Raw genomic sequence first — 27261 nt, forward strand, 5'->3', positions numbered from 1 at the left:
GCGTGAATGTTTCTGTTGCTTTGTTATAGATTTGTATCAGAAGGAAAGGACGGAGATTTTTCACCTGCCTGAAGGCTTTAACAAAAGTGTGTCAGCTGTGACATGGCACAAGGAAGGAATTGTGTTTTGCTGATGTCACACCCTCTTTGTCTGCTAAAGCCTGTTTGTTCTTCAAGGAACTTTGGGGAAACTTTCCTCTGGAGCTACATGATTGTTAAATGATATTCTTGCACACTCAGGGGGCTTTGTTTGGTTTCATTAAAAAGGGCTTTAAAGAACGTTTAACTGGTCCATGTCCTACATTTTTTCTGATGTTTTTTTCCTTGATTTGCATTCCTAATGTTCATTAATAGTAAGTCACTTTTGCATCTTCACTTTGCAGCCTGTCAGTATTCCTTATAATGAACCAGCTTGTTATTAATTCAGTTGAACTAAGCTGTTTTTGTTGCTGTGCCTTTAGAAGTAATGTTTTGTTTACATACTCCACCAAATTCTTGTTTATTTATTTTTTCATGATACAGGCCCTTTAAAGTAGGAAATCCATTTCAATTGAAGACTGAGAGTGCAAATAACTTTTTAAGTTTAATGCTCAGAAAACACTCACTGGTGCTACAAAGACCTCGACATTTGAAATGTATTTATTTGTGCTAGCTTTTCTCAGAACCATTAACAATAGAGTCGGCGTTTCTGTCTCTCTGTAGCACTTCAGGAAGACTGCAGCTTAAAAAAGCCCTAAAAAATGGAGCACGTTTTGACTGACAGGTCAGTTGTTCCCTTAGATTCACCGTTCCTGATGGTGTTTTTCTCTGCAGGTTATTGGAGACGGACAGTAAGTCTCTGCGTTCAGTCAACGGCTCTCGGCGGAACAGTGGCTCTTCTCTGGTGTCCAGCTCCTCGGCCTCCTCCAACCTTTCGCACCTGGAGGAGGACACTTGGATATTATGGGGGCGAATCGTCAATGAGTGGGAGGATGTGCGCAAGAAGAAGGAGAAGCAGCTGAAGGTAAACGCACATGAGTAGATTTGCTAACTTTTGTGCGGTTGCAAACATGTTGACATTTAAAAAGTGGCTGTTAGAATTTAATAAATGAGATCAACAGTCTTTCAGCATCCATAAAACAGTGAAAAGGCAGATCGCTCCTTTTTTGCTCTTGTGCATCGTTGTGAACGCATTTGTGTTTCTTTCTCAATGTGCAAAGTGCTGGGAGGTCATTATTATGATGAAGCACCTAATCTGATTTACTAAGACTGATAGTAAGTACCTACTTAACCACTTAACACCTGTGAAAATTGTGAAATATTCTTGGTGCTAACATGGCTGATGTTATTTGTGCTCAGAGGAAAGAGTTTTTCAAACATGCTTCTGTTTGATGACAAACACTTATAAATGCAGTCATGTTAAATTATTCTTAATGTTAAGAAAATTGGTTTAGTAAAACATTTAAACTGCTTTCACAACTTTAGGTATATTGTACAGCTCTACCATAGAGCAGGTTTTGCCCAAATAATGATTAAAAAGATGTTTACATTTTTACTTTTAACCAGCTGTTAAAACTACACGCTGTAAATGTTTGACTCCATAATCCCAGCGTCACTAAAGCTACTCCTTTAGCCACACACTATGGCTTCTTTGGCTCATGTATTTACTGCGGCAGTAAATACATGAACCTGTTGTTTTTTAGGTTTTGCGTGTAACTAAGGGGTTTACTTACTTTAAATCATACAGTTCCTAAACACCTAATAGAGCTCAGTGAATGAATTTTACAGTTTCTCATGGTTTCCAAATGCACTCCATACAGAGCCCAAATTCAGTCCTTGCAAGTCAAGTCAAAATAACTTTTTTCAACTTTCTGACGTGTAATGTCAAACTATTGATATATTTCTCAAAAAAAAATGTGATGTCAAGAAAGCATGTGATTATTTCAAGTAACTTGACAAGGAAAGTTTTCCATCATTTTTTTTGATTTACTAAGTCAAAAATCTTAAAACAACAATTAATTATTTTGATCTAATGAGTCAGAGTTTTAACCTCTATCCATCTATCCATCTATCCGTCTATCCGTCCATCTGTCCGTCTGTCCGTCTATCTGTCTATCTATCCATCTATCTAAACATGAACCAAATTAATAAAACTTTTTTTAACGCTGTCTGGCAGAAACAGGTTTTCTCACAAAAAGCATGTGAGCTGAACACATGGTTATATTCCACTGGTCACGTTAATTATGAAGCTATGTCTGTGTTTATTTGCGTCGATGTTCTTAATAGATAACCCGCTGAATTGGCCACGTCCTCCAAAAAATCAGTAGGCTGTCAGTAATTGGCACCTCCCTTAGTGAATCTGCCTTGTAGTGTATATAAAAAAAAAAAAGCAGTTAAGCCCTGGTTTATCAAGTTAAAATGCCAGTTTGACCCATAAAATAGTATTAAATATCATTTATGTTAAGACGTCTGCTAAAACAAAGTTGTGGAGATGCGGTTGTAAACCAGTTGAGCTATAAAGGAATCAGAATGATCAGCGCTACCTTGCCAAAAATGATGTAAAATAGTTGGATGATGCATTTATTTTAAAATAAATGTTCTGATCTATTCTGCTTTGTTTCGATTTGTTCTAAAACCTTCAGTAGAGACGCAGAGTGAAAAATTAAAATGTGCTCTGTCTTAGTAACCTTATATCAGTGCCCCTGAACTTATGTGCCGAGTTGTGGTGGCCATTTTTAGCACCGTCTCTGTATAGACATCTAACAATAGTATGGGTTGCTTAGGCTGAGAGAGCTCGTTCATTAGGGCCACTGTAGATCCCGAACAGCTGAAGTACAGTGTTTAGGGTTTCATGATGGTGTTTCGGTCATGAAGGAAACCTTTAGTGTGTTTGCAGTAACAATTTGCAAGTAGTGTTGATATTGAGTGCAGTATGTGCGATCTGCTGCTGGGGCCAGGTTTTAGAACTGTGAACCGTAAACATTGTTTATTGCGCTGTATGCAGTGAAGACAACGTGTCTTAACAGTGTACCAAATGAAAAATGAATTAACTGCATTGAAAAATGTTTTATCTTTGAAATATTGTGTCCATGCGAACTCTTACATTGGAGCTTAGCCAGCGTGGCCTCAGGATGTCATTTGTGTGCCCAGTTATTTTCAAAATAACAGACTAGTAAATTATAGGCCTTCTAACCCTTTTAATACATTCTGTTTCTGTGTCTTATTATGTTATTTTCTCGGCAGTGTTTGGTGCAGATGCTGCACATGCACTCTTGTTCTCTGCTTCCCATTTGTATTGTGACTGGAGGGGACGTTAGGGAACGGGGAACTGGTGTATATTTCTGCAGTTTCAGCAACACTTCGTTTCATTTATCACGGTGTGCTGTGTAATTTGTATTCTATGCTGACAGTTTCATTTTCCCCACTGCTCTGACTGTGTTTCAGGTTGATGTTGAGCCCTGCTGGACATAGCCCATTCTCTCTATGTGCTTTGTCCCAAAGGGCTGCTTCGCTCTTGTTTCCACCATGTTCATGGCTTGTGTATGAGCTCCAACATTTTGCAGGGAACAATGAAACTTGGCAGACTTCAAAGTCAGAAATCATTCCAAGTCCCCAGTGGTCAAAAAAAGGTCAGGTACTGCACTGACTCGCTGGCTCGAAGCTTTACACCAGAAACTGGGACGTGATGTCATCAGAAGATGATAGTTTGATCCCTGGGTGGATGTGGAAAAGCGATGTTGACCTACTGCTGAAGCCTTTTGGTTCATTTCAACCAAGCAGTCTTCCTCTAGCCACTGTGGTTGTGCTGCTGAGGAACACAGTCACCCTAAATTTCATCTTAAGTTGCCTTAGCTTAAATACTCAGGTATCTTTCAAATACGCACTTTTGTGTCAGTTTCCCTCAACCCAACATGGCTACAAGGACTGCGTTCAGAATATAGTAATATGGTAATAATGATAAACACAGCGATGTGAGTATGGATACAGTGGTGGCTTTGTCAATGTTATCAATCTATTCAGATCATTGCACTTAGTTTCTCCTCAATGTGAGCTAAATGAGTGTCTTTTATTAACTTTTTAAAGTCATTTGTGCTTCATGTTAGTCAAGTAGGTTCATTTAGATTAGATTCATTTTCACACCCAGAGATTTATCAGCAGTAGTTTTAAGTTAGTAGTTAGTCACCTGCTGCTATCTGAACGGACGATTATAATGTCTGTGGTCTGTGACACACAGTGAACATTGTTTAAGAAGAGCGTTCTTCTTTAAATATTAGTTTTGTAATTATTGATACTGGTGTGCCACAAACACACAGTACAGATAATGCAACATACATTTAGAGCAAAACACTAATTCCATCACCCCTCGCATAGTTCGTTCTAGTCCGAGGTGGTTTAGTCCTTTTTGTGTTTAGGGAGCAGGCATAGCATCTGAGTGTAATTAATTAAAAGACAGTGGAAGAAAAAGCCAGTTTCTTGTGGTTAGGCTTTCTGTGCTCAGTGCAGCCAGCTGCTTCAAGCGATGCCACTGTCTTAAGCTACACGCCGAAAGGCTTTGCAGCTTCACAACAAGTTTCAGCAGTGTTTGACACTTGTAGATCAAAGCTTGAGTGCAAAAGACATACGTATGAGACAAATGGCTGTTGGATGTGTTGAAGTCTCTGCCAGCTCAGAGGAGCTGCTGTGTGCTTTACATGTGCTCACCTTCATATTGTCATCTGTCTATATATTGTTCATTTTTATTTACTATTTTGCCCATTAACATAATATTAGGTTTGTTCAGTTGTTAGTATCAACAGGAGATGGTGTTAATGTAAATAGATTTTATTCTATGCAATTTTGGAGCATTTTTATTGGTTCGTTCATCATGAAATTTTCTTGCAATGTATTGGGTAGCTACTGAGCTCAAATGATGTAGAAAAAATTGAGATGGACATGTTTGTTTGTTTGTTTGTTTGTTTGTTTGTTTGTTTGTTTGTTTTTTGACAGTGATATATACTGTGATAAATACAGTAATGCTAATTATACCATGATATACATTATTGGCCATACCACTACTACTACTACTACTGCCTGGGCAGCCTTTGTGATTAAAACTGAAGAAGTTCATTTCTTTTCCTCGTGACCAGCACATCAGACAACACTTGCAATACAGTTCTCAGAAACTTTATTACTGACATGATTTATTTGTTCTATTATTATTGTAGGAAAAAAAATCATTAAAAATTGCTACACATTAACAATGATATGTTGGTATTTGTAGCATTGTAATATTGTCATATTGTTTTGTGTCATATTGGAGTGACACTTGTCATTATTACTTATTGTGAAGTTGCTGATGATACCTAGCCCTAATGGCTGTTCCAGAAAAGAAGGCAAGCAGGGATTAATGAAGACAAAAGCTCTTATACATTAGTTACATTCATTAGTAAATATGATAAATAAAACACTACTGCAGCAATGAAAATTGCAATGAACAGTTGAAATGCATGTGCAAAAAGTGACCTCCTTAATTTCTCCTGAAGATCAGATCAGTTCCAGTCTAAGACCATCAGACCAGATGCAGTGCTACTGCCTTTGCCAGAAAAAAGCTTGCGTGACCAGTGGTCTCTGTATGCTTTAACAAAGGACTCATGTCTTACAGCCTCCTTCAGCACTGTTTTAACAAAAGACCCTTGTCTGCTAGCTTCCTTCAGCACTGAGGGATCTCTGCAGTTAGTGGCTGTGTGTGGGTGGACTCTAGTCTCAGCCCCTTACTGGAATGACCAGCTGTAGACCCTGTGAGCTGTATGTTGTCCTCCTCACTGGAGGAACCAGCTTAATTAAGTCCCATCAGTAATATTGGACTAGAACTGCTTGGGGCTCTGCTAAAGAAGTCCAGGCCAGATTATATTTAGCAGCATGAAATGGCATTATCACGACTGAGGTACATTCGCTACTCTTGGAAAACAGCAGTAGGCTGTGTGGATTAAAATGTGTATTTCCAATGACATGAGAAATGTGGGAGAGTGGGAAATTCATTGTGTTGCTGTATTTGTGGGTGTACGTATGTACACAAATACGTGCACGTGGGTGTCATGTCAAATAGCCTTAGCCTTATTTATCTGTTCTATAGTGTCTCATTTCGTGTACAAGCAGTTATGAAACAGTTAAAAACAGTTTAGGTCCTAAAATCTGACTGGCTGAGCTTCCTTCAAAACTGTTGAAATATTGTTATTTACATCATTATATGACAGTTAGAAGACAAACATTCAATAATAGGTGACAGTTGTTTTCTTCTTTTAAAGGTCTGTAATTCCCTCCTGTAAATGAACTGTAAACTAAACCATTCTTTGTGAAAGTGTGTGTGTGTGTGTGTGTGTGTGTGTGTGTGTGTGTGTGTGTGTGTTTGTATATGTGTAAAACACATAAGCCCTTTTGAGGTTGTCTGTTACAGTGAGCAGTTTTAAGAAGGCCTATGGTGAAATCACAGTGGGGTGTATATCCTCATGGCTTATTGTCTTAATAAACTGATATGAAATCCATTTTTGATTGTCACTAGCTGTAGCTAGGGCACCATGATCATTTCCCATTTCCTCATTATATTTATGTGTTTCTATACAGGAATTGGTAAGGAAGGGCATCCCGCATCACTTCCGGGCAATAGTATGGCAGCTGCTATGCAGCGCCCAGAATCTGCCCATAAAGGACCAGTACTCAGAGCTGCTGAAGATGACGTCCCCCTGCGAGAAGCTGATTCGGAGAGACATCGCCCGGACATACCCTGAGCATGAGTTCTTCAAGGAAAAGGACAGCTTGGGTCAAGAAGTTCTGTTCAATGTCATGAAGGTATGCTCTCCTGAACCCTTCTGTTGAAACATTTGGCTGATGCTCAAGACCTCATGGGTTCAGTATCAGACACAGTGTTGCAGGCAGTGCACTTAAATCAATTGTGGTGAAAAATTGAATCAGCACAGTTATCCCCTTACCCAAATGTAGGTGCTCAGCCAAGACATGTTTGGTTTTGCTTCTTTAGTTTTGAGTCTAGTGTATTTCATAGGTTATGGGAGCTTTTGTCCACCAATTAGCATAATAACAGCTTAATAATCTTCATGCCTAAATCATCACACACTTGCCTTAAACTTTTTGTACCAAAACAGTCATCATTTATTTTTAAGTTCTTATTTTCTAACTTTTCTTTATACTTTAGAATTAAACAAGCTTGTTTTGTTACTGTGCCTTTGAGACTGGTATGTAAATTAGCCCTGCTCTCATTCACACACATGAAACACACAACCTTATGACACCTTATAACTTCAGTGTGAATGAACAGGGCTTGAACTGCTGTTGGCTGAATAGGTGAATATACAGTTTGAACATCCCTGGTCTATTTACATGTTTTGTTGATTTTCACAACAATACACAGCTTGATAAATATTTGCTGAGCTTAAAATATTGGACAAGGTCAACACTTTATTTTTTCACCTAATGTGTTAAATTAAAACTGTATATTAAATTTGTGCAGAAATTTATGTTTGTCCCTTTTTATAGAAAACAGTGTCATACAGTGTTAGAAGTCTGTGGGTGTAGTTTGCATGATGCTTCTGTGGGTAGACGCTTCTGTTACCTGTTAGTTAACAGAATTATCCTCATAGCTCAACTAAAGAAACAAACTCTTTTACTAAAGAGATGGGATCCCTTCAGTTACTCAGTGCTGTGTCCCAACCCCTGCATGAACTCTTTTCAACAGTTTATCTAGTGAGTGATAGGAACCAGTAATGATTGTTGTTGTGGCCTAGTTGAATCTTTGTTCTGGTTAATAGGATTTCTAAGAAAGACTCTTTTTATTTTTTTAGTTTTTTATTTATTTATTTTTTATGTGAAGTAAAAAGAAGTCGCCACTCGTCAGTGTTAAAGTCTCTTGTCTGCATTATTTTTTGATTGTGGTGTTGCCTGAAGCTCTTTTGTCTGCTGACAGTGTCTTGCTCAGTTCCTGTTTAATTTCCTTTTGAATTAGCTGAATCCAGACAAACACACACTAGTTTCTTGAATCACTGCAATTTTTGAGTAAAGCTGAATTGTTGCAATCAAAGACCAGTAGTGCTCTGGAAGAGCAGGTCATTTAGGCAATGCTGGCTACTGTACTGAAATACCTGTATTTAATTCATTTTAGTGTATTTGTAGCCCTAATAATTAACAATTCCTCTTTAATACCAATACAGGTAGAAGCAGTCCCACATCCTACATTTCATGTTTTTTGTGTCGGTATCAGCATCGACGGATACATCTTCTTCAAAAAAGTTTGGATGTCTTTATGGTCCCACAATTCCCATATCAGTGCATATGGATGGCTGCCTTTTTGAGTTTTAACCTTTTAGGAGCAATACAAAAACGGCTGTTTCTGCTGTTTTATCTGCTCTTTTTTTGTTAATAATGTGATTTTTCACATTTTTCAACACTTCTTGCATTTTTTGTATTTAAAGAAACATGAATAAACAAAGATTTTCATTCTGTTTATCTCACAAACTACCGTTTTTGAGCAATAAAAGGTCAGTCTTATTTTATATTTATAAGCTTATTTTTTCATAAGCATTCTAAAACTCCATGTGTCCAGCCATAAAGGAATCTTCATGCATCTTTTATACAGTGATAGAAAAGCAGTACAGAGAAGGCTCTGGTTATAAATGCTGAAATTGTCACCTCTGGGGCAGATTTAAACAGGCGGACTTCTGTTCTTTTCTGTTTGTTTGGGGGGGCAGATAATGGGCTTGTCAAGTTCATGTGGTTATTTAACTGCATGAGCCAAAATTACAGTTTTACAGTGAATACACAGCTGCCTGTGCAGCCAAAAGTCCTAGTATAAAACAGTTGACACTGCAGTTACACCTTGACCTGAAAATCCCTGAGTCAAGCACTCTGTCCCCTCTGAAGCCGTGTGTGTGTGTGTGTGTGTGTGTGTTTCCCTGTGTGACTCATGCACTCATTAGAACTCACTTCCTGTTGTCACAGGCTTACTCCCTGGTGGACAGGGAAGTCGGCTACTGCCAGGGGAGCGCTTTCATCGTGGGTCTGCTGCTCATGCAGGTAATTATGAAAATAAATAGTATAATTAGACATGCACAATGTTGTCTTCCTCATTTAAATCAAATTTAAGAATTTCTGACTATCTGTTTGAAACACAGTATGTCCCCGTTATGTAGATACAGTCTATATACAGGCACACTGACTTAACAGTACAGGCATTTTTAAAGACCTTGTCTTTTGTAAGAAGTGTATGACATCTGGTAACAGATGTTCTAACGCTGGGTCTGTGTGGCGTTAGATGCCAGAAGAGGAGGCGTTCTGTGTGTTTGTGAAGCTGATGCAGGAGTACCGCCTGAGAGAACTGTTCAAACCCAGCATGGCTGAGCTGGGCCTCTGCATGTACCAGTTTGAATGTATGATCCAGGTAAGTGGTTTGTCCTCTGCTACTACAGATCTTACCCTGCAGAACTCTAGAGCCCAGGGATGTCCATCTTCAGTCCTGGAGGGCGTACATCCAACACAGTTTAGTGATGTGTCTTGCTCAAGCACACCTGTTTCAACCCAGCGGTTTATCTACCAGGCTTATTAGGCTTTCAAAATCAAATTGCGCTCATCTCTGGACCTCCACAGTCATAACTGGACATCCTCTTTTAATTCTGATGTAGTGTTAGGAAACTGTCCTAACGACTATTATAGGCTGCCAGCATAAAGGAATACAGTTACATGCTGCTATGAGAGTGTTGTTGTTAGAGCAGGGCACTGAACCTGCAGTCTCCCTCCTTCAGGGCATTATTTAAACTCCACAGAGCCTTACCTAAATCCATGCTGGCGCTCCTGACTGCATCATTGACCATATCATGGAATGTGATGCTTTTTTTTTTTTTTTTTTTTTGAGATATTATCAGTGCTTTATTGGTGGGATTTCCAGTGCTGTGGTGATGTAAATATAGTCAATAGGAAAGAGGTACTGTTTAATTTTTGTTTATTTTTAATGCTCTCCTCACTCCTAACACACATCTGCATGCTTTTCAGCCATGTATTACATCCATGTGCAAACGATAGGTTTGTTGTCTGACAATGTTAATGAGCGCACATTTTCTTCTTTTGAGCTCTTCCTTCATGAGATGCTAGGCTGGTTTAAAAATTCCACAGTTTGTTCTCATAAAAGTGTGATTCCTCCCCACATTTAGCCCAGAATTTCATGGTGTTCCCCAGACATTCTTGTTTCAAGATCTGGCCCCACGAGAATAGTCCAAGTACAATGAAGCTCTAGCTTGCTCTATTCCCACGCCTCGCAAAACAGCTCTTGAACAATGACAAAGGCCATATAAAACCCAATTATTGTATACGCCCACCAGGAGGGCACTTGTACAATCTGAGAGCAAAAGGGCAGGGGCTCCAGCCCATGGTAGGGTCTGTCTGTGCCTGAGCCTGGAGCTGGATGCTTGAAGATGCTGGAGATGGGATGGACAGGTCTTCACTATCTAATAGCTGTTTATTAGAATTTGTGATTATTATACTAAGATGACCACACTGTAAACAGGCTGCATGCTGAATAATATGGTAGAGTGGGATGTGAGAGTATACACAACAGAGTTGTATAACAATAGGTTGGGTCTAAAATTTGGCAATGTTCAACCATGTAATTTGGGTATGTCAGCATGTGTTTAGTTTTGTCTACCTTGTCCTGGCTCTGAAGAAGTCCAAATTTTGTTGCAGTGATATATCACTGTTTCGCTGAAAGATAAAAGGGAAAACGAGTACTGTGCTCTCACTCCTCGCTCTGAATCTTCTCTTTGTTCTTTATTTTCCATCAGGAGCAGCTGCCTGAGCTGCACATGCATTTCCAGGCTCAGAGTTTCCACACCTCCATGTATGCCTCATCGTGGTTTCTCACCATCTTTCTCACCTCCTTTCCGTTGCCTGTTGCTACACGAATCTTCGACATCTTCATGTGTGAGGTGAGAGTACGCAATACAGTGACTTTTGTCGTAAGCTCTTGTTGCAAATAAATAGGTATTAATAGGTTCATTATTAATAAATAGGTTATTAATAATATATTAAATGTTATATAAAATTACTGTTTAATATACTGTATAATAATATTGACTGATATTGAATAATGATATTAATATTGAAGTGGGTGAGCTCACTTAAACACATTTTTATTTTCTTTGGGCTGTATTCCATGACAGGTTGACAGAATTCACTGACAGATCAGTGAGTGCCATCTGTTGGTTGAATAGCTTTATTGCAGGCTCTTTATTGAGCATGTTTCTCTGCTGGTGTGATTACAGGGTTTGGAGATAGTTTTCCGCGTAGGCCTGGCCATCCTTCAGATGAATCAGGCAGAGCTCATCCAGTTGGACATGGAGGGCATGTTACAGGTTTGTTTGGTTTTTTTTGCATTTATCTTTAAAACGTACTTCGTTGTTTAGTTTTTAGTTTTCATTTAGTCACATTTAATGTCTCTTATTATCTTGCTCACTTTGGATTTTTGCTCATAGGCAGCCAATAGTCATAATGTAGAAATGGTCTTAAGTCTGCACACCTCTGTTCTCCTGTAGTACTTTCAGAAGGTCATTCCTCACCAGCTGGACAGTGGACCAGACAAAGTTATCCAAGTTGCTTACCAAGTCAAGTACAATGCCAAGAAGATGAAAAAGTGGGTAATTTCTCTAGAAAATGTATTGAATCTGTATCTGATTTTTATGAATGGCTGTGAATGTGCAGCGTTTGTCTGAGAGTTTTATGTCTTTGCAGGTTGGAGAAAGAATACACTACTATAAAAACCAAGGAGATGGAGGAGCAGGTGGAAATAAAGGTGAGAGCACAACATTTTGTCGGACAAATGTAAACACGTGTACGGCAAAGGTAGTATGTTATACACTATATTTCCAAAAGTATTCACTCACCTATTCAGATCATTGAATTCAGCTGTTCCAATCACTTCCATGGCCACAGGTGTATAAAACCAAGCCCCTAGGCCTGCAGACTGCTTCTACAGACATTAGTGAAAGAATGGGTCGCTCTCAGGAGCTCAGTGAATTCCAACGTTGTACCGTGATCGTATGCCACCTGAGCAAGTCCAGTTGTGAATTTTCCTTGCTACTAAATATTCCACAGTCAGCTGTCAGTAGTATTATAACAAAGTGGAGGCGATTGGGAACGACAGCAACTCAGGCAAGAAGTGGTCGGCAACGTAAAATGACAGAGTGGGGTCAGCGGATGCTGAGGGGCATGGTGCACAGAGCTCGCCAACTTTCCTCAGAGTCAATCACTACAGAGCTCGCCAACTTCATGAGGCCTTCAGATCAGCTCAAGAACAGCGTAGAGAGCTTCATGGAATGGGTTTCCATGGCTGAGCTGCTGCATCCAAGCCTTACATCACCAAGCACAATGCAAAGCATGGAATGCAGTGGTGTAAAGCGCCGACGCTTTACCGTCTGGCAATCCGATGGATGACTCTGTGTTTGGCGGTTGCCAAGAGAATGGTACTTGTCTGACTGGATTGTGCTAAGAGTAATGTTTGGTGGAGGGGGGATCATGGTGTGGGGTTGTTTTTCAGGAGTTGGGCTCGGCCCCTTAGTTCCAGTGTAAGGAACTCTTAATGCTTCAGCAGACCAAGAGATTTTGGACAATTTCATGCTCCCAATTTTGAGATCATTTTGGGGACAGCCCCTTCCTGTTCCAGCATGACTGCGCACCAGTGCACAAAGCAGGTCCATAAAGACATGGATGAGCGAGTTTGGTGTGGAAGAACTTGACTGGCCTGCACAGAGTCCTGACCATAACCTGATAGAACACCTTTGGGATGAATTAGAGTGGAGACTGTGAGCCAGGCCTTCTCATCCAACATCTGACCTCACAAATGTGACTCTGGAAGAATGGTAAAACATTCCCGTAAACACACTCTTAAACCTTGTGGAAAGCCTTCCCAGAATAGCTAAAGCTGTTGTAGCTGCAGAGGGTGGGCCGACATCATATTAAGCCCTATGGATTAAGAATGGGATCTCGCTCAATTTCATATGCATGTGAAGACAGACGAGCGAACATTTTTGGCAATATGGTGTATTATCACTGTCATGTGAGAACCTTGCAATGTTTGTAGACCAGCTACCATTTACATTCTGTGAATAATACAACTGTAAAGAAGAGCTGATGGCGGTTTTAGCGGGTCAAGAGAAGTTTTGGGGATGTATTTACAGAAAAGATTCAGGTCACTATTGACTTGTATTGTTTGTCAGCAATGTTGGCCTCATAGATCCCTCGCTAAACTAGACAAAATCTGGAATCCAGAAATGATTCCAGACATTTCTGTATGACGTAATGATCATATAAACCAATGACTCTTATCTATTTTGCGCTCTTTTCGTTTGCAGAGACTTCGCACAGAGAACAGGCTGCTGAAGCAGAGAATAGACACCTTGGAGAAAGTGAGTGACAGTGTTACATAAGAAGTGAAGCCAAACTCCATTCCTCAAACTATTTCATACAAATCGAATGCATTCCATACCATCACATCACACGTGTCTTCATCTTGTGCTGGTTCATGACTCGTCTTTGAGAGAGCGCTCACATATACTAACTTGGCTGTGCAGCCACACTACCAGTAACGTACAAACTCACCGACTGGGGCATCAGTACAGTCTACCTGATGTGCTCATCAGTGGGTTAACTTACTCTGTGGGATGTTTGTTGCATGTGTGAATGGTCTTTTTTGGAACAGGTAAGTCAAACACTGCTTATTGCTCAGGTCTGTCAGGCATGTTGACGGATATGAAAAGCTCCTCTGTTCAGTACCACTAAGAGTATGGCCGCACAGGGAACTTGGCTGGTTATGTATGAGCTACAGTCTGACACAGGTCAAGAATGCAGCATGCAGGCGACTAAAACTGCAGTGTTGCATGCTGGGACACTGATCGCTCGGCACATGCTTGGTTGCTGTGCATGACACCAGTGGCACCGAGTCGTTTGTGCCGCTCTGTGAATAATGAAGGAAACGCGTCGCCTGAAACCCCTTTCCCTTTTGCCCTCCTTCGAAATGACTGCATGAGATGCATTATAACCAGCGCTGACCAAAAACCCGTAACCCGTCCCCCCACGTCTAACCTAATGCCTTGTATAGACTGAGCTGTCATAAGAGCATGGCACCCACAATGTCAGTGTAAGCGTAGCCCATAGATGTACATATCTATGGGAGTAGCCACACTATTTCTGTTCTTCTTACTTTCTGTCTCTTCTCTGCTTGGCCTGGTTTCCCCCTTTCGCTGAAGTTCACTGTAGGGTCACTGTTTTGCTTTGTCACATCTGTCATGCTGTCACACACCCATATCGCCACATCCATGCTCCAAACCCTGTTCTTTTTCTGCCCCGTCTTACTCAGACTGGTTTAAATGGGCTCTTACAAACATTGTGTTGATGTTTATTTCTTAAAAATATTTTGTTCTCACTGTAAACCGTGCAGTCTAAAATATGGGGGGGGGGAAAGAACATGGTTTTCTGTCCACAAATCTCCTTTTGTTGTTTTTACTTTTCTATGTTATAATATCCTTTGGTTTCTCTCTCTATGCCTTCCTTTATGGATTTTCTCTGTTTGTAGGAAAGTGCTTCCTTGGCAGATAGATTGATCCAGGTATAATCTTTACACTCTTCTCTTCCCTGCCTCTGTTCCTGTCTTCCTTTTCAAAGCGATAGATAATTTTGACTATTTTTTTTCTGCCTGTTTGGACATATCTGAAGTGATTTGAATGTTTTGGAGATTATTGCATGAGAAATGAATAAACACAAAGGCAGCTGCATGATTCCAAAACAGCCAAATCCGCATAAACAGAACTCCTCCTTTAAAGGGCCCATATTGAGGAAAATGTAGGTTTTCTTACCTTTTTTTAAATAAATTAATTTGATGTAGGATGTGAATTGTTCACATTTTAAAATCTCGCCATTCACTCCCAAATTTATACATTCCATCTATAGAAAGCTACAAAACCAACCATTAGATTAACAGTTTTTGTCATGTCGCAAAACGAAAAGGCATTTACATACATCCATCTATTCAGCCTACAGCGATTTAACTCCGTCTATGCTATGCTGAAGTGATGAGGAGTGACTCAAACTGCTTTTTGAATAAGGCGCAATAAAGGGTAGCCAATCAGAAAAGCGACAATTTACATATTCCGGTCTTAAAGGCACAGTAAAAACAGCCTTTTTAATTCTAATGCTTAATTCAATAATTTCAGTAAATCAAATTTACATACCCTTGAAGCAAGACAGCTTTTGTTTCACCTCTCATTCATTTCTGGAGACACAGGTGGCAGTTGTACATGAAGGATTGTGGGATTGGCAGTGGAACGAAGTTTGTGGAGTGAGCGATTAAGAAGTTGAGGAAAAGCTCAACTTTATACAAATGAGAAGCAAGTTTTAGATTCTTATTGTCATGCATTCAAAATATACTTTGAAATTAGAATTGATGAGTGGAGCAAACGAGCAGGAGATTGTTACATTAGTTTACAAAGAATGTTAGACTGTTGGAGCGCTGAACTAGCCTTGTACTTGGCGTGGCCAGCTGAACTAACTATTTTAGGGATTTTATGGCCACCAAGAAGCCAACAGTCAGCGAGGTGAGCATATTAGTTTGGTATAATGTAAATGCAGCACAACAGATGAAGAGAGATTGGAAGGTGAACATGTATAAATGATGTATGTTTTTGGTGCATAAACCCACAAAAGCGCGCCCTCAGTGAACCTCAAGGAACACAATAAAATACAAGGAAAATGTAGGATATGGGCCCTTTAAGATTTTCTGTATTGCTCTTTTTGCTTTGCATGCCTGAGGTCACCATACATTTTCACTTTTAGTCGATTATATTAACCATTTAAGACCTGCTCATTGTAGATTCGAGATAATAAAGCATTAATGTGCATTTTAATGCAGCCTTCTGATTTTTGGTGACTAATGAAACCTACTCCCTTTGACAATCACTTGGCCCTATATTTATAAGAATCAAAATGAAATGAAAGTTCTAACCTGATCAATCACAAACAGCTGCTAACAGCATGTTGGCACTCGAAGCCATTCGTGTCTAGCTTTACTTTTCCCCCCGTTCCTGGATCTCCTCCCTCACACCGCTCCCTCCTTGGTTCATCCCACCTGTTGTCCATGATTGGTTGGGTCAGGGCCAGGTGACGCGAGCGCAGGAGGCAGAGGAGAATTACCTGGTCAAGCGGGAGCTGGCCACGGTCAAACAGCAGAGTGAGGAGGCCAGTGCGCAACTGGAACAGGCCCAAAGCACCATCAGACAGCTCCAGCAGCAGCAGCAACAGCCTGCGGTAAGGACAGATCACACAGCGCCTCCTCCTGGACAGGAGAACTGCTCTGAGCCTGCTGATCGGACTAAAAAATAAAGCACCTATTGAATGCTTGACTGTGGCATTTCACTCAGCAGGGGATTTATACTGTGTTACCTGGCAACCCTGGGCATTGAATGTGCTGGGTTTGGCACTTTGCGTAATGATTCTGTTCACACGCCTGACTACTGGTTAAGACACAGTGTCTGGAGGAGCAGAGAGGTACAATGTAGGAGTCATTTGCATGCTTGGTTATGCCAAAAGACCTCATGAATATGTATATGAGCCGACAGATAATGCCGTGAGCGGTGTTAGCGTGTTCTTGCCAGAGAGGCAGAATTATATCTCATCATTTATTTATACACTTGTTCTCAACACGGACACCACAAGTTAACGTGCTGTGTGCTGGTAAAGTGCTGTTTTACATTTACTTCTCATTACATATTTATGACTTTCTGCTTTTTGCAGTTGAGGCGTTGGAGTAAACAGTTTTCCCACCAGGATTTTGTTACAGGAGAATTCCTCTGATTTTTCAAAGTTTCTGCATAATTCAGGGGTTGAGTTGTAAACAAAGTCATTCTGAGTGGCTTGATGTGAAGTGGTTAACTGTAGAGAAACTTACTGACTGTCATGATGTCTACAATGCAAGTATATTCCATTTTACATAGGTGGTTGAAGGTAGTGTTAGGAGACTTGCCCAGGGACTCTTAATGAGTTCTTGCCCAGCCAGGGGATGATGATGATAATGATGATGATGATGATGATGTCTACAAAGCAAATGTATTTTGCTTTGTAAATGTATTTTATTTTATTTGCTATGCAAAATGACCAGTGAACCTACATGCATCTTCATATTTATTTATGCGTAATGTTGGTGATGGTGAAATGATGATAAATCTGGAAAAACAGGAACTTTGGAAACTATTTTACCTCATGTTGTGAATGTGCCTCTCTGCCATGAATGCATTCAAGAAATGCATTTTAGGCCAAAATTTTATCTCCAAACTTTGAGACATCAAACAATATATTTACTTTTATTTTAAGTAAGAACTTTCTGTGACGTAGTTTTTAGATGCATTAAGTGCTTTAGACATCTGGCTTTTGTCACCAAAGCTGTGAACAATTCTGACTAAGTAAACTTTTCTAGAATGGAGCATTTCACATCAAACCCCTCTGAATGACTTCATTTACATTTTAATAATTGAATAATGCATAAACTTAGTAAAATCAGTGTAACTCCCCTTTAAGCTGGATTCTGCAATGATTGTACAGTTGTGCTGTCATGGTACAACCAATTATGTTGGGTAGATTTCAGTATTAAGAAATTAGGATATGTGGAATGCGCTCATGGAGTCTCTGGCTGTTCCTCTGTGTTCCTTTAGAAGGGAAACCCTCGCTACTCTGAGGAGTTCATTCTGCAGTTGGAGAGGGAGCTGGTCCAGGCCAGGCTGAAGGAGGCAGAGTCTCAGTGTGCTCTCAAAGAGATGCAAGACAAAATCCTTGATATGGAGAAGGTGGGTTTGTTTTGCAGCGTGTCAAACTAGATCAGTTTTTTCAAAGTAAAGCCAGACTCCAGGCCTGGAGAACCACAACACTGCAGAGCTTAGCACTCCACTACCTCACCTCATTCAACTCAGAGGCTGATTACAACCGCCTTTGTGAGTCAAGATCAGAGTGTTAGAAAAAAGGACAACCCTCATCTCTGCAGGACTTTGGTCATCCAGGACTTGAGTTTGACACCCCTGAGGTAGAGAAATGAATGTTGGGTGTTTTTCACATCTCCAGGAAATGACACCAGTGTTGCTCTGCTTACTTGGACACCTATTACAGAACTTATTTAGTCTATTTATTTTATACTTGTTTGTGTTGCAGAGGAACACGTCTTTGCCAGATGAGAGTAATGTGGTCCGCCTGCAGGAGGAGCTGATTGGTGTAAAGTTGAGGGAAGCAGAGGCTCTGACAGGCCTTAAGGAGCTGAGACAACAGGTCAGGAACCTGGAGGAGCACTGGCAGGTAAATACACACATTTGGTTTTCACTCTTGTCAGGGTGTGGAATCATACACATGTCCTATTAAAGGTGGGCGATAAACAGTATTATATCCTATTGTGATAAATTATGTAATAATACCTCACTGTATGCTTTTTATGGGCATATCATGGATATTGTGAGCACTTAATGAACACTGAAATTACATATTTCATTAAAAAGAGAGGTAATTGCCATAAAATCCTCTAACTGAATTACTGCAGGGCAGTATATGAAACATTGTTTAAAAATCATGCCATTGCATTTAACAGTATTCTACATAAAAGGGGGGCTTGCCTTTTCAGTTTAAAAAACGAAAGTGTAGACATTGTTGCATGTGTTACTTGTTTCTTTCTATTCAATGTGATGTGTTCATCTGCAGAGGCACTTGGCTCGTACAGCTGGCCGCTGGAAAGACAGTCCTCGGAAAAATGCAGCCAGCGAACTGCAGGATGAGCTGATGAGTGTGAGACTGAGAGAGGCAGAAGCACAGGCTGAACTCAGAGAGACCAGACAGAGGATGCTAGAACTAGAGACACAGGTCTGACACCCCACACAAACACACACACAGCACGGAGGTTCTGCCTTAGTTCTACAGTCAATGTCTGAAATGAGCTCAGAATGGTAAGGATATACTATGCTCACTAGTAACCAGTAGGGGGCGACAAAGTTCACTCTTTAACTTAACATCACTGTCAGTTTCTTTCTTTTCGCCATCACTTTAAAGAAGCAGTATTGATTCTTTTAGGCTTTTGAATTTACAGTGGACTTTTTTTTTATTTTCTGTTCGTGAATAGTACTATAGTAACAGTCTTGAATTGCTGATGTAAATTGACTGACACTGTTTGTTTTAGTCATTTCTACATATAATTTAGTGGTGCGAAGCATTCTGACTGAGCTGAGTCTCCCTCATCTTAGGTTCTAAAGGCAATAAATTGCTTGAAAATCCATCTAGTCATAACTGACCCCCACCTCCCATCCCCACTGCAGTTATGTCTTAGCAGTGGCTTGATGTTGTCATATTGTCATCACAGTTTGGCCTTTAAATGCCTTTAGATTTACCTCTGGCCTGAGGTCTTGGCTACTCTATGGTTCACTTTGTCACCTGAACTGTGCCTCCATTGTTGTGTTCCTTTTCTGCCTTAAGGTCAGCTCTAGGTAAAAAATGAATGTGTGTTAAAAAAAAAAGTACAAGCAACAGGTTAAAGAGTGAACTTTGACTATGGGTGTTTTGTATGTGTACAGAACCAGATCCATAGTAACCAGCTGCGTCGGGCAGAGCAGGAGGCACGCAGCCTGCAGGAGCGTGTGCAGATCCTAACTAGCCAGAATAAGGTGCTGCATGCAGAGATGAAGGAGATGAAGCGCAAACAGGCCGAGATTGAGTGCAAGGTGAGCACGCCACCGCATTCGTTTGCTGAGGGTCATGTTCCATCGCATGATCTGACATGGAAAGCTTTTACTCCTACAGTGTGATTAGATAAATGTTAAAAGTACTGAAATGGTTTCTTCAGAGCCATATATCTGCACTTCAGGCCACTTACTTAACCTTATATGATAGTCATGCTGTTTCGTAATGGATATGTTGGTTATTCAGTAAAACCTTATCAATGGTCACAATCACCAAATCCAGAACTGTAAAGAGGAACCAGTGGGTTTGGTTTTAAGCTTTTGTAACAGAGATAATATCAATCTTCTCTCTCTCTTCCACTGTCTCTTTTCTTTCTCAGAATAAAGAAGAGGTGATGGCAGTGCGATTGAGAGAGGCTGATAATATGGCTGCAATGGCTGAGCTTCAGCAGCAGATCTCTGAACTTGAGATTCAGGTACAAACCACAGATACAGCTCTGCTTTTAGATTGATGCTTCACACAAGTCACTTTCACTTTTACTCTTCATGTGGAGTATAATAAGCTAAAGGTTAGTGATGTATGATTAGAGTATATCCTGTTCTGGCTATGAATCTCAGTGACAAGCTTTTATAAGTACAACCCAATTAAATTATTAGACCAACATGACTGTATTATAATGGTAGGGCTGAATGTTCCTTATCAAGGTTCTCTTTCTATGTGTTATTAAATATATAGCATTAAGTACACCAGTGAACCCGTGTTGTGGAAGGAGATTAGAATGCATTATTTTAACGGAAATTAATTATGATTTTTTGTCTTTATTCAACAAACTAGCCAACAAACACTCATAAGGAGCATAGTGCTCACTTGCTGCCCTCTGCAGTATGACTTTTTTTTAGCAAATCCTGGGAAAGCATTGAAAATAAATGTGCCGAAATCCAGTATTAAACTGTACTTGAAAAAAAATAAAATTTAAAAATGTACTTAAATGGCATGAAGAACATTTTTGTTTTGCGATGTGGAACACAGTTTAGTGATTTGGTTCTTCACATGAGTTATGGCCCCAGAATAAGGAAATTCTGACCACAGAATTTTTTTTTGGGGGGGGGAAAATAGCTCAGTCATGTTGTAATTTGAAATTTCATCTGAAATGACCCTTAAATTTCATATTTCAGAATTTTGGAAAAACAGTGAAAATTCCCAAAGTATCTAATGGGCAGTAATATCATAACATTTTAAACAAATAATCCCACAATCCCACAATAATCCTCGCAAAAAGATTTGATCATATAGTATTGATTTGACTTGTCCTTGTAGTTTTCATGTGAGAGCCATTTTCTTATTGTATTTTTTAGTCTTTGGTCAAAAAAGCTTACTTTTTGTAAATTTGGCATATTTTCATTAAAAATGAATGAAAGCCTCAGCTAATTACCACCTCACCCACACAAAAGTGAGAGTAAGTCCTGTGTAGGAGAATTAAATACATTTAAATGAAAAGCCTGTCTAGATTAGGGATGCAATGTTTCCCTTAAATTCTCCTTTTGTTTTCAGATATGTGCTCAACAAACCACTGTAATAAAGTATATAATAATAATAATTCTTGTAAGGGCATAAATGAGTTAATTTTGTCAAAATGCCTGGAAAGTATGAATTTAAACTGCAATGGCTGGAAACCGATGACTATAAGGCCTGACTTCATCAAGACAAAGCCGCTAAAGATAGGGAGAGCTAGGGAGAGCTAGGGAGAGCGAGGGAGAGCGAGGGAGAGCGAGGGAGAGCTAGGGAGAGCTAGGGAGAGCTAGGGAGAGCGAGGGAGAGCGAGGGAGAGCGAGGGAGAGCGAGGGAGAGCGAGGGAGAGCGAGAGAGAGCGAGAGAGAGCGAGAGAGAGCGAGAGAGAGCGAGCGAGAGCGAGCGAGAGCGAGCGAGATACTTTATTGAGCCCGAAGGAAATTTAGCAGAAAGCACATGGCGGTGCTTCATGATACTGCATGAAGAAATTTGAAATTGGAAATATGGGTGCCTTTTCAAGGCTATATGAAAGGAAGCAAACAGTTCAGTTGAGATTTTTATGGGCCAGTTATGTGAACATTGAAGTTCACAACCACACCAGCAAGCTGCAACCTAAAGAGGCAATACATTAGCCTCTGGTAGTAGCATTTCGGGTACTGCTAGAGTTTCAACACTGCCTTCACATTCTTTTTACAGGGTGGTAATACATGTTAACTCTTAAGAACTTGCCATATGGCAGCCTTTTGTAAATATGTGTCTACAATACAAGCAATACAGCATGTTTTTTTTATACAATGTTCTTGGTTTTTGCAAGCAGGCATTGACTTAAAACGAATGGTATTTTAAGGGCTAAATTAGCCTTGCTACGGGAGTACTTAACCTTTGGTCAATCCTAACATAATCCTTCCTGTTTAAACCTTATGCTGAGTGCAGAATATGTTTCAGGCGAATGAGGGCCATATGATTTTACTGACCTCAGTGTGGCTTCATTGGTTAGCATTAAGGAGCCTTTTATTTTAGAGGTTTTTTTCACCTTGTGGCCACACACAGCAAGTTTTGGGTGGTTTCTGGCATCCCCGCATGTATGTCAGAGCTGGAATGATTTGTGTCAGATTTGATTTCAGGGTAGATTGATGTGGTAAGATGTAGTGAGCCGACTGAGACGCAGTACTGGCATGTACGTCAGTTTGGAGGAAATGCTGAAAGCAAACCGTGCAGGAAGAATAAAGTGATTTAATGATTAATTCTGAAATCTGTAAGCACCTTTAATGCCCTGAGCTGTGAGATCTTCCTTCCTGAGGGAGATAAATGATGGCAAAGGTTTTCTTAATTCTAACACTCTAGACTGTCATTATGATGTGGTAGCATGGTGTGTAGATTGTACTGGCTACGTGCGTAGTATCAAAATTAGTCAAAATTAAATCCATTTCTTGCACAGCTGTGATGTTTGTCTAAGAATATTTCTCTGAAATGTGTCAGATAAAGCGTTTCACGTCATGTGCACTCAGGTCTACAGGCGCACTGACGTTTTTGAGCGAGTGAGAATTGCTTGTTTTGATTCCTTGAAAATATCTCTGTTTGCTGCAAGGCAGGTTTTGCTGATGGTGTGCCATCCTGTTGCAGACCTGCACTGTGGCTCTGTGGTTTTGGTTAGCCACAGTTTTCTATGTTCTCATGGTTGTGGAGATAAGACCATGGTTTACCCAATCTGGTAAATCTGCTGAAGGGGCTGGTGCAGCATACATGAATCAAAATGAAAAGAGCGAGAAACTGGTGAAGATCTTGCTGTACTTGTGCTCCATCTATGAAAGATCAGTTGAACTTTGCTGTGCGCCTGTAGAGCGCACCACATGATAAGCTGCCTGTGCTCAGTGGTCGTTAAGAGGCAGCACAGAGCAAAAGATTGAGTAAATATAATCATATCGATGTAAGTTTCATCAAACGATAAAGCCACAATATGTCAGAGGCTCATTCACTTCCCTTTTCACCCACACTTAGGCCACATGTGTCCCACTGCTGGAAAATACTACAAAGTGATATGAGCTTTACTTGTCTGTACCGAGGTGATATGAGTCACTTTAGAGAGGTTTCATTTTGTCTGGAAAGATCCACTTCAGAGTAAACCTACAGGTTTGTCTGACACTAGCAGCCCAGTTTTGTCTAATACACGGACTGTTGCTGCCCAGTGACACAATGTTTTCCTTACTGCTCAACAGAGCACAAGTCAACAGAACCATTGCTAACAGTGTTTAACACGTAGCCATCTCACTGTAGCATCACCCTGCTGACCAAAAACGGCACTTTTTTGTTAGGTTTTTTTTTTTTTAACACCTCTGTTGCTCTAGGCTAAAGTTGCTGCTTGCATGACCGTTCAGAGACCACAGTTCAGCTATCTTCATTACCATATGTGAAACCACTTCCTATCAGGTTCAGATACTTACTGAGCTGGAATCAAAGCTGATTTTTTTGCTTTGCTGCTTTGCATGCACAATGTGAAACATAAGACAGAGATTTAGCTGCACACTTAGCTGCACCACCAAATATAGAGAGGATGGAACTTGAGGTGAGGATTGGCTGACGGAAGCGGTCTTGGACTTATCGCCTCTGCATGTTTTGTAGAAGGAAGAACTTGTGCGTTGCACCTCTTGCATTCTTATGCCAAGTGCAGCCACATACACTACCTAATTGCTATGACACCTAAAGGTTTTGTCTGTTGCTATGCCAACGGGGATACCCAGAGCAAGAGTTCTTCACACAGGATTTTCCCCGTCTAAATACTGGTCAAATAAGTACCAGGGTTGGTTTCTGCTCTATTTTGATATATGCCAAGATAAGCGTGTCCGGAGTCCTGCACAGTTCATTTTTCTTCAGCATCCCGTCATATAATAGACATGCTTTTAGTTGCTGTCAAAAAAAAAAAACAGTAGAGAATGAGGTCATTGCAGAGACTACACATGAAAAAGAAGACCCATTGCAGCTCTGCTCTGTTTGGCTCCGCTTTCTGTAACATGCTGTTCTGCTTCAGAGGTTAAAAAAAGAGGTTACTGCATAAACAAGGAAGCTTTTTTATTGTGCCTTAGTTATTCAGTTTTCTCAGTTATGCAGCATCATTCTTACTCATATTGAACACCTACTCTGTAGCGATTCCTCCACTAACCAAAGCTTGCGTTTGAATTACTATGAATGCATTTTTCTTACATGATTTTCTGCCCTAGCACGTGCCACCCTCTATCGAAACAGTATCTTATGTTTTAGTGAGTCAGTGACAGTGCAAACTTGAGCTGACTTATGTCGCTATTTCATAATCCTAATCCTAAAGCCCCATTGCTCTGAACGTTTTAGTGCTCTCCCTGCTCCTGACAATGGATGCATAATTATTTTTTTTTTATCTTGATACCAATTCCAGGATTTTGATACTGATTCCTGAACAATACTTTTTTTGACACTTCCATTTTCTGTTTGCAATTTAAACGAATGTGGCTCAAACCTGATGTGACTGTTGGGTGCAAGAAATGGAAATATTCACCGAGGCAAACAGACTGCAGACTGATCAAGAAGTGATATGTAGTAGGAATAGTGGTATTGAATGACATGAAATTTTTATTCACTGCTCAATTCATTTCTCATGTGTTACATATTAGTTAAATAGTTCATTCAGTCCCATAAAAGTGTAGAATTTAGAATTTCAAAGCCCGGCCCTTTCAGCTGATCAGTCCTTTCATGAGCGAAACTCACTGTGTTAATCCAAGAACACGCTTAACTATGCAGAGCTCCAGGACCAGAATTGGAAACTCTGGTCATTAAGAGCGATTCGAGTGCTATTCAAACTTACTGTTGGCAAACACTTTTGTAATTGTGGTATTTGCCTTTGGGAACAGTTAGTAACAAATTACTTGAGTGCTGAAATAAGACCTAAAGCATGTTCAAGCTAGCCATGTGAAATCAAAGACTAGAGATTGCAAACCAATATGTCAGGTGGTGCATAACAGTGGATCACATTGGCAGCATTTAATCAGAAGCTAAAAAAAAAAGTGCTGGTAATGCCAATGATTTGCAACGTTTTTGATCAGTAATTAACAGAAAACTGCAAAGCCACACCTGCAGGATTTCAAGATTAACTGTATAAGACGCTAAGATTCTCCCGTTTATTTGAATTTAAGAAACATTTGGAAATGAACACATTTCATAGGTCACACTTAAGAGACAGTCATATCAGTTAGTAAAACGCCAATAAATCAAAACTGTTGGAGTATGAAAACAATCTGTAACATTAGCATTAAATAATATCAGCCAAATTCACAGATTTTTTTAGCCCTTTAAAATTCATTACTGGCCACAAAAATCTTATGGCCGTAGTCTTTTTTTTTTGTCCTACATCCTGAAATCTCATCAAGAATCCTTCATGTCTCTAAAGGCTGCTGACATGAGTCATCTTATTTATTTATTTATTTATTGATTGATTGATTGATTGAGCTTCATGGGCCTTCAGCACTGGCCTTAAGAGTTGTGTTTTGGGGGAGTTTAAGTGAGGAAGCCATTAGTTAGAGCCGTTTGACATCCTTGGCCACAGCCTGCCACCTGCTGGCTTTGCTCAGCTGAGCGTAAGGAAGTCTGCTAACTGCCTCTGCCTTATCACTGGCACCTGGGGGTGGGGGGTGAAAACCTCAAGAAAAATAGATTCCTGGAAGAATGCTACTGCTTCAGATCCTTCCCAGCCTATCAGAGATCTGCAAGCCCTGCCCTAACTGCAGACCACAGGAATTGAAACACCCTTCCCTACTGCTGGGTTTGTGTGTGTGTGTGTGTGTGTGTGTGTGTGTGTGCGTGTGCGTGTGCGTGTGTGCGTGTGTGGATCTACAAGATCTCACCTCTTTACCTCAGCACCCCACCCGTTTAGCGTTCCTCTTCCCCCTTTTTTTTTTCTCATTTCTCTCTCTTTCCCCCATTCTTTATGGCTGGCAGAATTGATGCTGGATGGGTGACAGGGTCTCACAGGCGTCCAGTTTGTTTTGGAGGTTTTGTGTGTTTTGACTCCTGCTTTAGCAGATGCGTTGAAGGTAAACACCACATGTGCAGCTTCTGTGTGTGTCAGTTTAACACCGCAGCTAGGCGTCTCCCCAAGGCATTAGGAGCAATGAAGAAAACACGCTGCACAAATTAGCACTCACTCAATCTGTTGTAAACCGCCATGGCATAGTCAGACACTCTGGGGCAAAGCTGTTCTAATTGAGCTTCAATGTTAGCAACACTGAGTGCTCTTGCACTCAGCAGCCTCAGCTTCTCCACTCCCTCCTGACTTCACCACAGATTTCATTTTAGAGTGGAAAATTGAGGAAAAGTCAGGGCGGCATACTCTAATCTGAATTTTTTTAAGCTAAACGTCAGGTGGTGGCCCTCCACTAGCAGCCTAGGAGAGGAACATTTCAGGTCAAATAATCACCTGTCAAATAATTTTGCTGTTTATTTTAATAGTTCAATTAATCAATTCAAGTTATACGTTAATCGTTACAATTGTGTTAAAGCATTTAATTTTGTTTTTCTTTTCAATGTCAGTGGCTGCTTAGCAGTTATATAGCTAACAGTAAACATCCACAGTACAGTTGTTGATGTATATAGCTAACAGTAAACATCCACAGTACAGTTGTTGATGTATATAGCTAACAGTAAACATCCACAGTACAGTTGTTGATGTATATAGCTAACAGTAAACATCCACCTTACAGTTGTTGATGTATATAGCTAACAGTAAACATCCACAGTACAGTTGTTGATGTATATAGCTAACAGTAAACATCCACAGTACAGTTGTTGATGTATATAGCTAACAGTAAACATCCACAGTACAGTTGTTGATGTATATAGCTAACAGTAAACATCCACAGTACAGTTGTGAGCAGAATTAAGGTGAGTGCATTGGCTTTACATTTAAAATCAGACAGTTTGGGTTTTTATCTGTGCAGCAGAGTTCCAGTTGTCTCAAGCTCCTAAGGCCATTTCCGTCAGTGAGATATCATCTGAATGTGATGCTTAACTAGATCAATTCCTCATA

At 40.2% G+C, this 27261-nt stretch overlaps 1 protein-coding gene across 7 annotated transcripts in view; it reads left to right on the top strand.

Moving 5' to 3' along the window:
- evi5b (ecotropic viral integration site 5b) overlaps nt 1-27261 on the top strand; it is a 69185-nt gene that overhangs the window by 28810 nt on the left and 13114 nt on the right. For 6 of the 7 annotated variants that reach the window (XM_017698057.2, XM_017698061.2, XM_017698055.2 and 3 more), the window contains 16 exons: nt 813-1002; nt 6579-6803; nt 8964-9038; nt 9277-9402; nt 10796-10939; nt 11276-11365; nt 11546-11643; nt 11742-11802; nt 13361-13414; nt 14581-14613; nt 16155-16307; nt 17708-17839; nt 18198-18338; nt 18735-18893; nt 19598-19744; nt 20083-20178. In XM_017698057.2, coding sequence (XP_017553546.1) covers nt 813-1002; nt 6579-6803; nt 8964-9038; nt 9277-9402; nt 10796-10939; nt 11276-11365; nt 11546-11643; nt 11742-11802; nt 13361-13414; nt 14581-14613; nt 16155-16307; nt 17708-17839; nt 18198-18338; nt 18735-18893; nt 19598-19744; nt 20083-20178 — 1924 coding nt within the window. The remainder of the gene's footprint in view (nt 1-812; nt 1003-6578; nt 6804-8963; nt 9039-9276; nt 9403-10795; nt 10940-11275; nt 11366-11545; nt 11644-11741; nt 11803-13360; nt 13415-14580; nt 14614-16154; nt 16308-17707; nt 17840-18197; nt 18339-18734; nt 18894-19597; nt 19745-20082; nt 20179-27261) is intronic. The other variant, XM_017698059.2, reaches the window with a different exon arrangement.

This window comes from Pygocentrus nattereri, chromosome 26 (genome assembly GCF_015220715.1).
Source record: "Pygocentrus nattereri isolate fPygNat1 chromosome 26, fPygNat1.pri, whole genome shotgun sequence".
NCBI classification, from domain to species: Eukaryota; Metazoa; Chordata; class Actinopteri; order Characiformes; family Serrasalmidae; genus Pygocentrus; species Pygocentrus nattereri.